The following is a 16,418-nucleotide window of genomic DNA, read 5'->3' as shown; positions in this document are numbered from 1 at the left end:
GTACTCATTAGTAGTCGCCTTATGTTAATTACGCATACATCTTATCTACCAAATTAGACTGTAAATTCCTAGAATATGGATCACGTCTTTGTTCAACACTTTCTATACCTGAGGCAATAGGAAGAAAAATTGAGGCTCCGGATTGGATGACATAGGCCCGGAGAGGGTTAGGAACTGAGTTTTGACCTCATGTAAAAATACCATCTGAGAATACTTACACTTCGTGGCGCTGGAGGACACCAAAACACTTTATTTTACCTAAAGGTGCCCAGGCCTTTACCGACCGGAAGTTCCCTTGCCCCTAACAAAGAGGACGCCGGTCACGTGAACCAATCAGGCTGCTTGCGTACGAATCGTTCCCCCACCCCCCTCCCCAGTCGTTTCCTCCAAGGGCTCTGACGCAGCCAATCAGCTCACCTCTAGCCAGCGTACGTCTAACGTCAGAGACCGGGTGGCGTCTAGTTGGAATTTTGGCGGGCCTGGCTGTAGAAAGGGAAGGGGCGCGGACCGGGTGAGAAGCCCGGCCTGGGCGTGTGAGTGGCTCTCGGGCGGCGGGGGAGACGTCCAGCCACGCGCGTCTGTGGTAGAGGTGAGAGCTCCGTGAGCGAGAGCGCGGAGGCCGCGGGCGCTCGGGTGAGGGCAGCGGGGGCGGCGGCGGCGGCGGCGGCCGCGGGAGGGCGCGACCGGGAGGTTCGGGGGTGAGCAGTGGCGGGGCACGTCTGAGATGCCGCTTACTTTCGTTAAGGGAGCAGTGTTTTCTTTCTTTAAAGTAACCTTTAAAACGCTTGCCAGGTGCATGCCGTTTGGACTTCTCTTATTTGTTCATTTTTAAAAGTCACAATAATAAATGTTGAGTACGTGCCGTGTACGGGGCTCCAAACACTCATTACTTAACGCCCCGTGGCGCCGGCAGTCCAAAAAGGATAAAGCAAGTACACGGTAGTGCAGTACAGCCATGGGAAGGGTGAGTTGAGAGGGAGGCGGGAAGGCTTAGAAAGATGGGTGTTTCCGCGGCGGGCGAGGAGGAGCGGGGGAGAGCTTCCCGAAGGGCCCGAGGCCTGGGAGCGCGCTTGTGTTCACGGAGGCGAATGCCGGCTAGTCTTGCGGGAACATGTTTGCGGGTGGGTAGAGCGGAGCGGAGTGGACCCGCAGGAAAGATGAGGAAGTAGAAGTAGAGAGTGCCCATTGCCTCGTTGGCTTTGTAACATTTTTGCAAAGGGCCATGGAAGGTCATTAAAGAATTTTTTATTGCCAAAACCGGTTTGGCTCAGTGGATAGAGTGTCGGCCTGCGGACTGAAAGGTCCCAGGTTCGATTCCGGTCAAGGGCATGTACCTTGGTTGCGGGCACATCCCCAGTAGGAGATGTGCAGGAGGCAGCTGATCGATGTTTCTCTCTCATCGATGTTTCTAACTCTCTATCTCTCTCCCTTCTTCTCTGTAAAAAATCAATAAAATATATTTTTTAAAAAAAAGATTTTTTTATTAAAGGAATACCACTATTGGATTTCTGTTTCTAAAAGATTTCTAAGGAAAGAAAAGGTTACTGTGGCTGTTTTACCAAAACTAGATTACAGAAGGCCAAAGAGATCAATGCATAGTCGGGGCAAAAGATTGATAGTGGCTTGGACTAGGCTTTTGGCAGTAAAATGGGGGGAGGAGTGGAAGTTTTGAGCAATATTGTGGGGATAAGAACCATAGCACTTGTCAGATGGCCCTAGATATGAGGGTGCGGAAAAGGCATGGGTTTGGGTGGAAAGGGTGGTTGGCTATAGAAATGAACAAGATAGTTTCCGCTGTCTAAACTCTGGAGGAGCTCATGATCCAGCAGATTCCCCAATAGACAGCACAGTAATACTGTTTACAGTTTGTTTCATCCATGTAATCTAGTATCATACTCCTCTGTACCTCACCTGAGTTTCTACAACCATAGTTTGCAAAAAAAGAAAAAGGGGACTGCTTCCATACTAGGAGGAAGACGGTGTTGGCGGTAGGGGTGAGAAATGGTCAGATTCCGGATGGATTCTAGGATTACAGTTCCTAGGAATTGTAGGATTCTGGAGTTTTTGGATGTGCAGTGTGTGCCAGAGAGAACCAAGGGTGACTTCTCTAATGATGATTTCAGAGCCAAGATCCTGCATTACTGCCATCTCCTGGGCACCTGGTCCTCCTTGGAAGTTCACTGGCGCCACTGTTCCCTAGACAACATGGATGGTAAGTCCTGGCAGTTCTCTCAATTTTCTTGTTTTTAGAAATCATCCTTTGTGGATTTGTTGTTTATTCTACTTGCAAAATAGTGAAAATAGCTGCCCCACCCTCAAGTGTTGTCTTGAGTGGGTCACTTCAGTTACTGAATGTTACTTGCTTTAATCAGGTGGGATTTATTTATTTATTTTTAAATATATTTTTATTGATTTCAGAGAAGAAGGGAGAGGGGGAGAGAGAGAGAAACATCAATAATGAGAGAGAATCATTGATCTACTGCCTCCTGCACGCCCCCTACTGGGGATTTAGGCCACAACCAGAGCATGTGCCCTTGACCAGAATCGAACCTGGGACCCTTCAGTCTGCAGGTGGATGCTCTATCCAGTGAGCAAAACTGGCTCAGTCTAATCAGGTGGGATTTATTCTGGCATTACTGGTTGTCTTTCATAATAATGATGATAGCTGGCATGTACTTACAATGTGCCAAGTGCTGCTCTAAGATCCTTAATTATATTAATTAACATAATCCTCATAGCAACTGTATTTTGGAAACAGAAAGACCAATGTCAGAGCAGGGATTTGAACCCAGGCAGTCTCAGAGTTCACATTTAATATTGAAGTCTGTTGAGCCCTGGCTGGGTCGCTCAGTTGGTTAGACTGTCAGTCTCATACATTAAGGTTACAGGTTTGATCCGCGGGCAGAGGCACATACAAGAATCAACCAATGAATACATAAATAAGTAGAACAACAAATTAATGTGTTTTTCTTCTCTCCCTTTCGCTCCCTCCCTCACTCCCCCCTCTCCCTCTCCCAGTCTCCCTCCTTCCCTCCTTCTCTTCCCCCCTCTGTCTCTAAAAATCTATAAGTAAAAGAAATCTGTTGAAGTGGTTTTAGTCTAGCTCTGTCTTAAATTATTATACTCCTTTCTAGTTTTGTTCATTTTGCAAGAATGTGTGCAAATATTTACTTAAGAAATGTTGTTCTAATTAGCAGAGCTTAGCCAGGGAGCAGCACAAAACTGATTGTGCTGGCTGTGAAGAGAAGATGCTATATAATAAAAGGCTTATATGCAAATTGTCCCCTTGACCAGGAGTTCGACCAGGGGACACCAACCACCCGAGAGAGAGTTTTGGGGAAGCTGGGAGTAATGGGTTCCAGTTAATAAATGGAAGAACTGGCCATAAATAGGACTAGACACTTCATCCATTTTCATAGGAGGAAAAGTAGAGAATGTATGTTCAGGTTTAGTAGTGAAAGATGATGGAATCTGATTGCTTCCTTTGTTTGTTTGTTTGTTTTTTTAAGTGTGAGACAAGATCAGCTAAGAGTAAAGATGGAGGATAGACATCAGAGGGTTGAGAAGTGGCTGAAGGGGTTAGAAAATAGGAAAGCAATTATTAGGGAAATGTGGAAATTTTTAAGCACTACTGAATGCTTACTTGTTCTTGGCAGTATATATTTAAAGTTTAACCAATCAGTATGGTGATCTTTTTCTAGGAAAGTTCACCGGTTGGGGTGCAGGCTGTTGGGTTTAATCAAGGTCAACATTCATAAAATTTTAGAAATTGTATAAAGATAGAAGTTTATAGAAAATGTCCACGATGATATATATATATGTGTGTGCGTGTGTGTATATATATATATATAAAGAGGTGATAATGCAAATTAGCCGGGATGCCGTAACAGTCACGACCAGCTCAGGAGGAGGCTGCGTGCGCAGATGGGTGGGAGGGGACTGCGTGCACGGTGAGGCAAGCCACAGATGGCGTAGGCCCAGAGACGGGGGCGGGGTAGGGGGGTGGGGGGGGGGCCTGCCCCAGCAGCCGCGGTGTGCAAGCAGTCCTTCCTCTGCATGTGAGCTACAAAGGAAACACCTTTTCTGACCACTCATTGACTAAGCTCCCTGTACACCACTCACAGTGTTCTTGGTAACTTGGATAATAAGAACCCAAGGTGATCTAGGGTTTTTCCACCTCACTCCTGGAGGAAAAAACGAAGGTCCGCTGCTGGAGGGGCTTAGAAATGTCATATCCTGCCCTAGCCAGTTTGGCTCAGTGGATAGAGCCTTGCCCTGCGGAACGCAGGGTCCTGGTTCGATCATGATCAAGGGCATATACCTAGGTTGCAGGCTCCTCCCTGGCTGGGGCCCAGGTCAGAGCTCATACAGGAGGCAACCAAATGAGGTATGCCTCTCACATTAATGTTTCTCTCTGTCTTTCCCTCTCTCTTCCACACTCTCTAAAAATCAATGGAAAAATATCCTCAGATGAGCATAAAAAAGAAAGAAAGAAATATCATATTCTATGAAAGAGACATCTTGAAAATTCCTAAAGAAAGTTGTCATTTTTTTGTGGTGAAGGGACTGGAGTCCATGTTGATGAAAACACCTTGGTGGCTGTGGCGGCCAGCAGTGGCAGCCCCAGAGGGGTGATGGGGGTGGCGCCTTCCCCTGATCAGCCTGGTTGCCTCCTGCAGAGGACATCTCAGGGCTCCCGGACCTAGAGGGGGCAGGCTGGACTGAGGAACACCCCCCCACCCCCCGCAGTGCACGAATTTTGTGTACCGGGCCTCTAGTCTACACTAATAAAAGAGAAACATGGTAATTAGCGTATGACCGCTACCCTTCCCATTGGCTAATCAGCATATCCTTATGCAAATTAACTGGCAGCCAAGATGGCAGCTGGCAGCCATGCACTGAAGCGAGCAGGGAGGCTTGCTTGCTCCAGTGACTGGCGGACTCCAACGTTCCCCGCCTGAGTTGCCGGCCTCTCAGCTGCAACTCTAAGCAACTATGTAGCAAATATAGAAGCTAAACAAAACCCCAGAAACCGGCAGCCAGGGGGACCGCAACATTGTATCAATGTTTTCAACAGCAAGGCCTCAGAGCTAAAGCTGGCCCAGAATAGAAAAAAAAGGAAAAAAGGAGCGGTCGGGAGCTTCAGTCACCCGCCAGCCGGAAAACGGCCCTCAGCCCCTCAGCCAGCCTGGCCAGGCACCCCAGTGGAGTCCCCCACCCTGATCCAGGACACCCTTTCAGTGCAAACCAGCCGGCCCCCACCCGTGCACCAGGCCTCTATTCTAGGGGAATATATACATCTAGAGCCTAAATATATGTTTAGTGTGTTTTTAGTTAACTCCCTTGTGGGTTGAAGTTGGTATGCAGGAAGTTGTCTCATTAGCTGATGTAGGGAAAAAGATCTAGCCTAGTGACTGGCCCAGTGTGATTACTAAGCAGATATTGGCCCCTTCTTCCTTAGCCCAGAGCCCTCCGAGAAGCACTTGGGAAGAGAGAAGGTGGAGATAAGACCAGTGATTATACCAGGAAAATTGATTAAATTTATGTCATTTTAATTGTGTTATGAATGTTGAATGTTTTAATTAACTATGCTTTCATTGGCAGTTCTCAGGTAGGCTTATTTTCTCTCCTTTTTCTTCTTTTTCCCCTAGTGGGTGAAGATGAATTATCTCTGCTGACTTCACTACTGGAAGAGAATGGGTCAGCCTTGGATTGTCGTTCAGAAGAGAGCCACCCTTCCATCCAGGATGATGGTAAACCTGATACATTTGATGAGCTCTTCGATGCTGACGGTGACGGTGAATCTTACACAGAGGAGGCTGATGATGGGCAATTGGAAAAGACTCAAGACCAAAAGGAAAATTTGGCTACTCTCTTTGGAGATATGGAGGACTTATCAGATGAAGAAGTTCCTTCATTACAATCAACTAAAAACAGAGCCCTTCCAGCTCCTGCTCCCAATCAAGGGAAAACTAATCAAGAGTTACAAGGTGCCCTAACTACTTGCTTTCTCTAGACTAGAAGAAGACCACCAGTCTGACAGTTTTCATTAAGATAACTGTTGAGTCAAGAGTGGAGATAAATGATTTGTAAAAAAAAAAAATGTCTGAGTTAGTATATCAAACATTTAAGGCCAGCATTTCAGCATACAAAGCAATAGCCAGCCAGCAACGTATATATGTATCAGGGACAGCCAACTATAGTTGGTCCTTCATAGGGTGACTCTAACACTTTTCATGCTTATTACAAAAACAATTACTTTGGAAGTTATATGCAAATGGAGCCAGACAAGACTATAAAAGCTATTGCACATTCTATTTGAGCAGGAGACCATTTCTGACAGAAGCTTTGAGGAGTGTACTTTTCTTATTCCTGGCATCTTCTCTTATATTTTTAAATTATAATAAAATTCTGTGGTTGGCAGTTTCTTCTGATACAGGACCAAGCATTATGATATTCTGTGAAATTAATGTTTTGATTCCTAAAAACTTAACTGTAGATCGGTATCTATGATATCTGTCAGTAGTACAAATTCATAACTGGCTTTGGTATTAGAGACTCGATTACTGGAAATAAGTTTATTTCTCTAAAGGGAGCCCTTCGAAGTGTAAAAGTTAATTGAGTTCTTAGTATGTGATTATATTGTGGGTCTTGAGGTTTGGGGGGAAGATGGGGTGGACACCAAAAATAATTCCAGCACTTTTGTCATGTATAATATTTCTTCTGGTTTGCTTCTTAAGTCAATGTTTTTTCCCCTAGATGAGTTAAGGAAGTTGCAAGAGCAAATGAAGTCCTTACAAGAACAGCTAAAAATGGCGACAATTAAACAGCCTGCAAGTCCAGCTTGTCCACATAAATCTGGTAATCAAACTGTAATTCTAGTAATAGTATGCATTTCTCATATTAAGAAATTATAACATTTCTGCATCCAATTCCTGGTAAAACTGCTCCTGAGCCCCTTTCTAAACTCTACTAATTTCTTTTACTTTCAATCAAGTAGAGAAGTCTCCACGCCCCCCTCTTAAAGAGAAAAAAGTTCAGAGAATTCAGGAGTCAACATGCTTTTCTGCAGAGCTTGATGTCCCTACTCTACCAAAAACCAAGCGAGTGGCTCGGACACCAAAAGTTTCACCTGCAGGTGTAGTATTCAAGGCCTCCTGGTTTCTCACTACTCTGATTCTGTTGAAAATATATTTTGGTACTATCGTGTGTGTGTGTGTGTGTGTGTGTGTGTGTGTATGTTTCATCTGCCCCCTGAGAAAAGTTTCTTGGGAATGGGAACCATATGCTCTATTATGTACTTTCTCTACATTTCAAAGTGCTTAGAAAATTTTTAGGTAGAGAGTAGGTATGTCCTAAACACTTCATGGGTTGAATTTTTTTTTTTTAACTCTGTAGTCTTGTAGTTGACTTGAACTATAGTAAAAACTAACCACTGGATCTCATGCTAGTAATCTAGAGATTCAATCTTTTGACTTGTCAGATTGAGGCACAGATTCTCTTATAAAAGTAATCAGGTTTTATTTGAAGTTAGGTTGTATTAAATTAGAAGGTCCATTCTTTAGAAAAATTTTCTTTGCCAGTAGTCTGGAATAGTATTGAAATAAAAGCCTATTTCAGCACACACATATATACACACACAATACAATGAAAGAGATTTATAAGCTCTATTGATTTTGTTGTTTTGCCTCAGTTTACCCAAAGTGATTATTCTTTGGAAGACAAAATGGTCTGTAGATAACATAGCTGAGAGTAAGCAGCATTTTTTTGACCACGAGAGATTAAAAAGGCCCTTTTGAATAGCATTGATATATGGGACAATAGTAGAGAATAGTTGCAGCCTCTGAGTATTCATATTTATTTGACAACAAATTTATACTTTACATATCTGTTTATGAGTAGTGTCCATCCCTTTAGGACCTTTGACATTACTAAGGTATTTCATTAGGTAACTTCCAGAATTCAGTTTTGAGGGGTGGTTTATATGGTTTCTAGAGATCCTAAAGTTCAGGGTTGCCCTGGCCCCTAGTTTGGGAGCAGTGATCCAGAGTCTCTGAGGGTAAACAAAAATCTGGTTGAAGAGAAAGTGATATTTTATTAAGGAAAAACTTTCTGACCTTCAGGAGCACTATCAAATACTTCTAAAACAGGAAAAATAACCATGTCAGTAGAATACCTTGATCCTCCCCAATTCCCTTTACCCCACGAATGAAATTGAATGGGTTGAAATGAAATGAAACAAACAAGAAAAGAAGCTAACTTTGGATTTTCTTCAGGTGGGATTTGATATGTGCACAAATATCCACTAATTATGGAATTCTGAAGGAGAGCTCTTGCTCCCTCATAAAATCTACCACAGTGCTCCATATGTGGTGAATACTCAACAAATGTCTTTGCAGAAGAATGGTGTTTTGGGTTTGTTTGTTTGTTTTAAATATATATATATATTTTTTTCTTTTAATTTCAGAGAGGGGGAGAGAGAGAGAGAAACATCAATGATGAAAGATGATAATTGTTTGGCTGCCTCCTGCACAGTCCCTACCGGGGATCAAGTCCGCAATCTGGGCATGTGTCCTGACCAGGAATCAAACTGTGATCTCCTGGTTCATAGGTTGATGCTTAACCACTGGCCAGGCAAGGAACAGTATTTTAAATTGGCACTATCTAATATAGCAGTCACTAGCCACATGTCACTATTTAAATTTAACTAAGTTAGACATTCATTTCCTTAGAAACAATAGTCAGTTATAAGTAATCAGTGGCTGCCGTATTAGACAGCACCAGTATCAAACATTTTCATCATTATAGAGATTTGAGGGTAGTACAGAAATGATCTTGTGGGCTTCCTTTGTTTTCTCAATATTTGGTTATTGTATGGTGGATGAAAAAAAGAACAATTCTGTTAAAAATGTTGTAGTTATTAGAGTGGATTTCTTTTCACTTAATTTTTATATTAATTTTCTAGAGCCCAAAAGCTCACCTTCAAAGATGGTATGTGCACCCTCCCAACCACTCCGAATGACGCCTGGGAACAAACCTAATTGGATGACTAGAGATAAGGGTGTGGAGGCCGCCAGGAGTTCTGGGGACATAGCTCAGCCGGTCTCTGTGGAAGCCTTCTCTGGCCTGAGGCTCAGGTCAGTAACTGACAGCCCCTCACTGATCACATGCCCCGCCAGATGCCTCGTCCTCCTGTCTGAGGGCTGAGCCTTTTAGAAATAGTGTATTTGTATAGCAGACCCACATAACACCAATAACTCTGGAACTTGACAAAACTTGGCATTGAGCACTGGTTGTGATTTAGTACATCTGCATATGAAGTATTTAAGGAAGACTTTTGCTTGGATGGATAGATAGATAGGTAAATAGATGTGAAGTTATATTTAATCAGAAACTGACAGAAAGAAACAGTGATAGAGACTATTTTTAAATACATAAAAATACATACAGTTTAACCAGGATAATAATATCTTATAATTGATGTTAAGAAAAATAGCTGTGCTCCTTTTTTTTTTAATAACCTTTAAGGTAAATTTATATTCTTTGCATCTGTTATGTGGAAAGACTAAGATACTCAATTAAAATAGGATTAAATCCCAGGATCAGTTCAGTGGAAAGTGTAGACTTTTAAAAATCCTCTGTGCTCTACACTACTACTCCGTTGCATCTCCATTATTACTTCTCTTAAAGCCCAGGGTGGAGCAGTAATCTTTACTGTGAGACCAGATTGCTCTTAGTTCAGTCCTGATTGGCCAAGTGCACCCCCTCTAGTACACTTAAACCTTGTCAATCTAAACTAAAACTACCAAGCTCTTGAATTGTATATTATTGAGCTGGGGAAAAACAAGTAGCTGCCATTCTGCAGTATGGTACTATATATAGAGTAATACAGTGGACGTGTATTGTGAAAACTCAGTAGTACTCCAAATCAATAAAAGTCAATGTTTTAATTATGGTTGAGATGGAGGCTGAGGGATGGAATACAGTAAAGCTCCTTAAGTAGTTTTAGCTTCTTTTTCAAGGTAAACATGACCTTCTTGAGATGATACTGCCTGCCCCAGCAAGCTCCCAGGTGAAACTCCTGGTGGATAATGAAAGATGTTGCTGATGCAAGTGTAGTGCATGTGGGAATTGAATGGAGGTAGACAAAGTTGAAATTACTCAGCCAGAGCTTCTCAGTAGCCTACAAATTTAGGGGATTGCAGAATTGTTTGCAGAATTGTAATACCTGAACCTCAGAGCCTAAAAATACTCTGAAGAATAGTAATCTGATGGTAGCATATTAATGCACAGAAATCAGGCAAAGAAAAGGATTTCTCCTGAATATTATTCATTATTCAGACTTAGCTCTAGGACTTTCTATTCTAGAAGACTACTGAAAGAGTCAAAGGCACATTTATTTGTGTTTTTTCTCCTGTCCTTGAATATATATAATGTGATCAAACATGGAACAGATACTAGTATTTACTAGAGAGACTATTTGCAAATTCACCAAGTTTTAGCCAGTCATTAGAAACAAGAATATATTAATTAAAGCTAGAGTCAACGCTTTCATTAGTAGAGGCCCGGTGCAGGGATATCGGACTACTGGTTTCGGCCCGATCCCCACAGGCCAGGTCGAGGGACCCCACCGGTGCACCGGGCCTCTTGTGTGTATATAAAATCAGTCTGTTCCATGTTACCATGCCTGTGCGTTGAGCGTCTGCCCCCTGGTAATCAGTGAGTGTCATACCTATGGGTCAAAAGGCTTTTATATATATACTAGAGACCCGGTGCACAAAAATTTGTGCACTCGGGGCGGCTAGAGGGGGTCCCTCAGCCCAGCCTGTGCCCTCTCGAAGTCTGAGACCCCTTGGGAGATAATGACCTACTGACTTAGGCCTGCTCCCGGGTGGCAGAGGGCAGGCCCAATCCCTAGGTGCAGCCCCTGGTCGGGCTCAGAGCAGGGCCGATTGGGGAGTTGGGGCGCCGCCCCCTGTCACACTCAAGGCAGGTTTGATGGGGAGGTTGCGGCGCCACCCCCTCTCACGCACAGAGCAGGGCCCATCAGGGGTTGGGGAGCTCCTCCCCCCTGTTACACACAGAGCAGGGCCGATCAGGGGATTGAGGAGCTCCCCCTTGTCACTCACAGAGTAGGGCCGATAGGGGAGTTGGGGCACCGCCCCCTGTCACACACAGAGCAGGGCGGATCAGGGGGTTGGGGCGCCGCCACTGTCACACTCAGGGCAGGGCCAATGGGGAGGTTATGGCTCTACCCCGTCACACACAGAACAGGGCCCATGGGGGGGGGTTGGGACGCCGCACCCTGTCACACACAGAGCCGCAGGGCGATCAGGGGGTTGGGGAGCTTCCCCCTATCAGGCACAGAGCAGGGCTGATCAGGGGGTTGGGGCACCTTCCCCTGTCACGAACAGAGCAGGGCAGATAGGGAGGTTGTGGCCCCGCGCTCTGTCACACACAGAGCGGCAGGGCGATCAGGGGGTTTGGTCGCTGCCCCCTGTCACGCTGATCCCGGTGCCGGGAGGCCGCGCGGCCTCGCAGCTCCGCTGATCCCAGTGCTGGGAGGCATATTACCCTTTTACTATATAGGATAGAGGCCTGGTGCATGGGTGGGGGCCGGCTGGTTTACCCTGAAGGGTGTCCTGGATCAGGGTGGGGGTCCCCACTGGGGTGCCTGGCCAGTCTGGGTGAGGGGCTGAGGGCCGTTTTCAGGCTGGGGGGTGACTGAAGCTCCCAACCTGTCCTTTTTTTCTTTTTTTTTTCTATTCTGGGCCAGCTTTAGCTCTGAGGCTTGGCTCCAGCTCTGAGGCCTCGGCTGCTGAAAGCAGGTATCTGGTTTGTTTGGGTTCTATAATTGTAACACTGTTGCGGTCCTGCTCACTCCAGCTCTGAGATCCCGGCTGGCTGAAAGCAGGGATCTGCGTTTGTTATAATCGAAACAATGTTGCGGTTCTGCTGGCTGAAGCCCAGCTGGCTGAAAGCAGGTTTCTGGGGTTTTGTTTAGCTTCTATATTTGTAACATTGTTTCTTAAACTGCAAGCTCAGAGGCCGGCAGGGCAGGCGGGGAACGTTGGCTTCCTCCGTCACTGAAGCAAGCAAGCCTCCTGTTTGCTTCAAGCTGCCTGGCTGCTGGCCGCCATTTGGTTGGCAGTTAATTTGCATATCGCCCTGATTAGCCAATGGGAAGGGTAGCGGGGGTATGGCTAATTACCATGTTACTCTATTATTAGATAGGCTATATAGAGAGAGAGAGAGAGAGAGAGACACACACACACACACACACACACACACACACACACACTAGGGGCCCAGTGCATGAATCCGTGCACCTTGAGAGGAACTGTGAGCCGTGAGGCTGTGGTGGGCACAGGGGTGGGTCTTGGCCCATCCCCTGTGCCCCCACCCAGCCCCTCCCACCATGGCCCCAGGTTCCCTATCTGCTGGCAGCCCCACTCCCGCTGCCGCCACTCCCATGTGCTGACAGCGCCAGCCCTGCTCACACCCGCTGACAGCATGGAGCGATTGGGGCTGGCGCCAGCAGCGGGTGCAGGGGGGACTGGCGCTGGCAGTGGGTGCAAGTGGAGGCTCCAGAGCCATCAGTGGGTGCAAGTGCCAGTCAGGACCGCGGCACAAGGGAGCAAAGAATTTTCAGTAACCACGAGAGGCTCACCCCGATGACAGCATCTGGCGCTTTGGTCTGGCACCCCCGCTCTCCTGTTCACCGTCCCACCGCGGCCAACACCCGCCGTGTTCCACACACGCCCCCTGGTGGTCAGTGCACGTCATAGCAACTGGTTGTTAGGTTGTTCTGCTGTTCAGTCTATTTGCACATTAGGGTTTTATATATATAGATGGTCTACTAATTGCTGATGTCTTGGTGCAGACGGCCTCGAGTGTCCTCCACAGAAATGAACAAGAAAATGACAGGTCGAAAACTGATCAGACTGTCTCAGCTCAAGGAAAAGATGGCAAGTGAAAAGCTAGAAGAAGTAGACTGGGTAACATTTGGGGTTATATTGAAGAAAGTCACTCCGCAGAGCTGTAACAGTGTGAGCCATTTTATTTATTTATTTACTTACTTACTTACTTACTTACTTACTTTACTTACTTACTTACAGTATTACATATGTCCCCCATTTTCCCCCCTTTTTGCTCCCCTCCACCCTGCCTGCACTGCACTATTGTCTGTATCCTGGGTTTTGCATATATGCATATTTGTTTTTTGGGTTAATCTTTTTTCATCTCCCTGACCCCCCTCCCCTCAGATCTGTCATTCCATTCCATGCATCCATACTTCTGGACCTATTTTGTTTATCAGTTTATTTTATTCATTAGATTCCACATATGTGAGATCATGTGGTATTTGTCTTTCTCTGACTGGCTTTTTTCGCTTAGCATAACACTCTCCAGGTCCATCCATGCTGTTGCATAGGGTAAGAGACCCTTCTTATTTTTACAGCCGCATAGTATTCCATTGTGTAAAGGTGTCATAACTTTTTTATCTACTCATCTTTTGATGAGCACTTGGGCTATTTTCAGATCTTAGGTATTGTAAATAACACTGCTATGAACATAGGGGCGCATATATCTTTCTAATTGGTGTTTTGGGATTCTTAGGATATATTCCCAGAAGTGGGATCACTGGGTCAAATGGCAGTTCCATTTTTAATATTTTTAGAATACTCCACACTGTTTTCCAAGTGTCTGCACCAGTCTGCATTCCCACCAGCATTGCATAAGGGTTCCTTTTCTCCACATCCTTTCAGCACTTGTTTGTTGATTTACTAATGGTAGCAATTCTGGCAGGTGTGAGGTCATATCTCATTGTAATTTTAATTAATCAGTGATAAGGTTATCAAATTTATATCTGTGATATGCACATGAGTGTGTGTGTTTGAATGTTTTGAGTGAGAGAGATTAGAAAGGCAGTGCTGCTAGCCCATTGACTATTGAGACCTGAGAATTAGAGACTCTAGTAACAATTTTGCTACTGGTTTGCCTTAACTTTACCTTCATCTCTAAAATGAAAAGGGTAGTACTAAAGCCTAGAGAAAGGATTAATTTATAATTAACAGAAATTCTGATGATTATGTATTTAGGGTGGATTATAGTTATGTATTTTTCCACAACAGAACACTTGAATTGTAAATGGAGGCAGTGTACCCCATTCAAAAATCATTAAAATTAAAGAATAAATATTTGTTCCAGGGGAAAACATTTAGCATCTGGCGACTAAATGATCTTCGTGACCTGACACGGTATGTGTCATTGTTCTTGTTTGGAGAAGTTCACAAAGAACTCTGGAAGACTGAACAGGGTACCGTCATAGGGCTACTCAATGCTAACCCCATGAAGCCCAAGGATGGTTCAGAGGAGGTAAGAATCTGTTTCTGTGATTATTGGGGGAAATACCTTTGCAACTTAGTCAAATTCTATCAAAAAGATTTGTAGTGGTCTACTTTCAGATAATAAATCATGCCTTTAAAGTATTACCTCCGTTAATCTGTTTTTTTGCTTGCTTGTTCATTCCTCGCCCACCAGTACTCTGAATTTTCCACCTGCTCTAAATTGTTTTGTATCAACTTCTTTCATTATATCTTTTGAATTAGTTTCAAGTTTCCTGGAGTTTTTTTAACTCTTAGCTCAGGTCTCCTTAGCTCTCCTTCATAAATTTCCATGGTATATCAAGATGGCAAGGTCTTATAGTTTGATGGTTGAGAGGACTTTGCTCCATTGATTAGTACAACCATAGTTGCAACTTAGAATCATAGTGAATTTTTACCTTCTTAAGCATCATCATTAGAGTTTTGGTACTACCCACTGATTCTCTAGTACAGTGGTTCTCAACCTTCCTAATGCCGTGACCCTTTAATACCGTTCCTCATGTTGTGACTCCCAACCATAAAATTATTTTTGTTGCTACTTCATAACTGTAATTTTGCTGCTGTTATGAATTGTAATGTAAATATCTGATATGCAGGATGTATTTTCATGGTTACAAATTGAACATAATTAAAGCATAGTGATTAATCACAAAAACAATATGTAATTATATATGTGTTTTCCGATGGTCTTAGGCGACCCCTGTGAAAGGGCCGTTTGACCCCCCCCCCCCCCCCCCGCCCCCCAAGGGGTCTCGACCCACAGGTTGAGGACCACTGCACTAGTAAATTGTAAATCTTAACATGGTGTGAATGGGACATACCATTTCTTCAGCTGACCCAGCAAGAAGCTACGCTTTAAACTTTGTTGTAGATAGATTATTATTATCAGGAATATTGAGAGACAAAGTTTTTTCATTATTTTCACCAGAGAATAGCAACAAATCTTCACGTATTGGTTCCAATGTGTTTGGCTACAAGTAACAGGAAAACTTCACTATAGTTCCTTTTTACAGTAAACAGTGGGGTTTGTTTTTCTCACATAATTTTTAAAAACCTAGACATAGGCATTGTAGTGATATCAGGACCAATGCCTGCTAGTCTCTCAGCCTTTTCCTCTTGGTCACAAGATGGCTTTGAAGCTCTTGCCATCACCTCTCCATTCAAAGCCGGAACTGAGCCAACCTCCTCTATCTGCTTTTATCAGTAAAGCCAAAGCTTCCCCAATACCTTCTGTACCAATCCCAGCTTTAGTCTCATTGGTCAGAAAGAATATAGTCACATGACCATTGCTATATGTAAGGAGTGCTGGGAAAACTGGGAATAGGATCCATTACCTTATACTCAGCCTTTGCCAACCAAAATAAAATCAAGATTTTGATAGCAAAGACACAGGAGAGAATGGATATTGATAGAGAACTAAATATGTCTTCTACACCTCCCATTTCTAAAACTGTTATAGGGCACTGGCTTCAAATTCCTTGAGCCTGACTTCTTAACTCACACCAACCATTCTTTTATCCATTCTAGCTGATAAAAGATCATATTTTCATCTGCTTTTAACTCCCATTCCACTTCTTTTCTACAGGTGTGCTTATCTATTGATCATCCTCAAAAGATCTTAATTATGGGTGAAGCTCTTGACCTGGGAACCTGTAAAGCAAAGAAGAAGAATGGAGAACCATGTACACAGACTGTTAATTTGGTTGGTTTCAGCCTTGTTAGGGTATTTTCTGCTAAAGAGAGGAATTAATAGGAATAAATTATAGGTACTTTAGTGGTAACAACCACTTTGGAACTGAGTTTCCTACATAACAGGAAGCATCAAAGTGAGAAAATTGAATGTGTGGTTAATAATTGCCAATTTGAAAAGCTGAGAGTAGCGGAAGGCTTTCACCTCTTAGGAAAGTTCTTTTATTGCCAGCTGACTAGGAGGTATAAGAAACAGAATTTTAGTTCACCCTCAATTCTAAACTTACACCATTCTTTTATCCATTCTTTGTAGGGCCAGAGATCAAACACTATGATGTAATACAC

General features: G+C 44.0%; 1 protein-coding gene across 4 annotated transcripts in view; it reads left to right on the top strand.

The window, feature by feature from the left end:
• Positions 1–498: 498 nt before the first annotated feature.
• MCM10 (minichromosome maintenance 10 replication initiation factor) overlaps positions 499–16,418 on the top strand; it is a 37,516-nt gene continuing 21,596 nt past the window's right edge. For 2 of the 4 annotated variants that reach the window (XM_070428357.1, XM_070428366.1), the window contains exons 1-9: positions 499–589; positions 2,124–2,212; positions 5,652–5,990; positions 6,760–6,861; positions 6,998–7,138; positions 8,966–9,137; positions 12,884–13,049; positions 14,209–14,376; positions 15,970–16,086. In XM_070428357.1, coding sequence (XP_070284458.1) covers positions 2,206–2,212; positions 5,652–5,990; positions 6,760–6,861; positions 6,998–7,138; positions 8,966–9,137; positions 12,884–13,049; positions 14,209–14,376; positions 15,970–16,086 — 1,212 coding nt within the window. In that variant the 5' untranslated portion in view covers positions 499–589; positions 2,124–2,205. The remainder of the gene's footprint in view (positions 590–2,123; positions 2,213–5,651; positions 5,991–6,759; positions 6,862–6,997; positions 7,139–8,965; positions 9,138–12,883; positions 13,050–14,208; positions 14,377–15,969; positions 16,087–16,418) is intronic. The other 2 variants (XM_070428363.1, XM_070428358.1) reach the window with 2 other exon arrangements.

Source organism: Myotis yumanensis, unplaced genomic scaffold, assembly GCF_028538775.1.
Source record: "Myotis yumanensis isolate MYYU_CA2020_CCGP unplaced genomic scaffold, mMyoYum1.0.hap1 SCAF_1, whole genome shotgun sequence".
In the NCBI taxonomy this organism is placed as follows: Eukaryota; Metazoa; Chordata; class Mammalia; order Chiroptera; family Vespertilionidae; genus Myotis; species Myotis yumanensis.
Note: the sequence above shows the minus strand (reverse complement) of the source record. Positions and strands in the feature narration are given on the sequence as shown.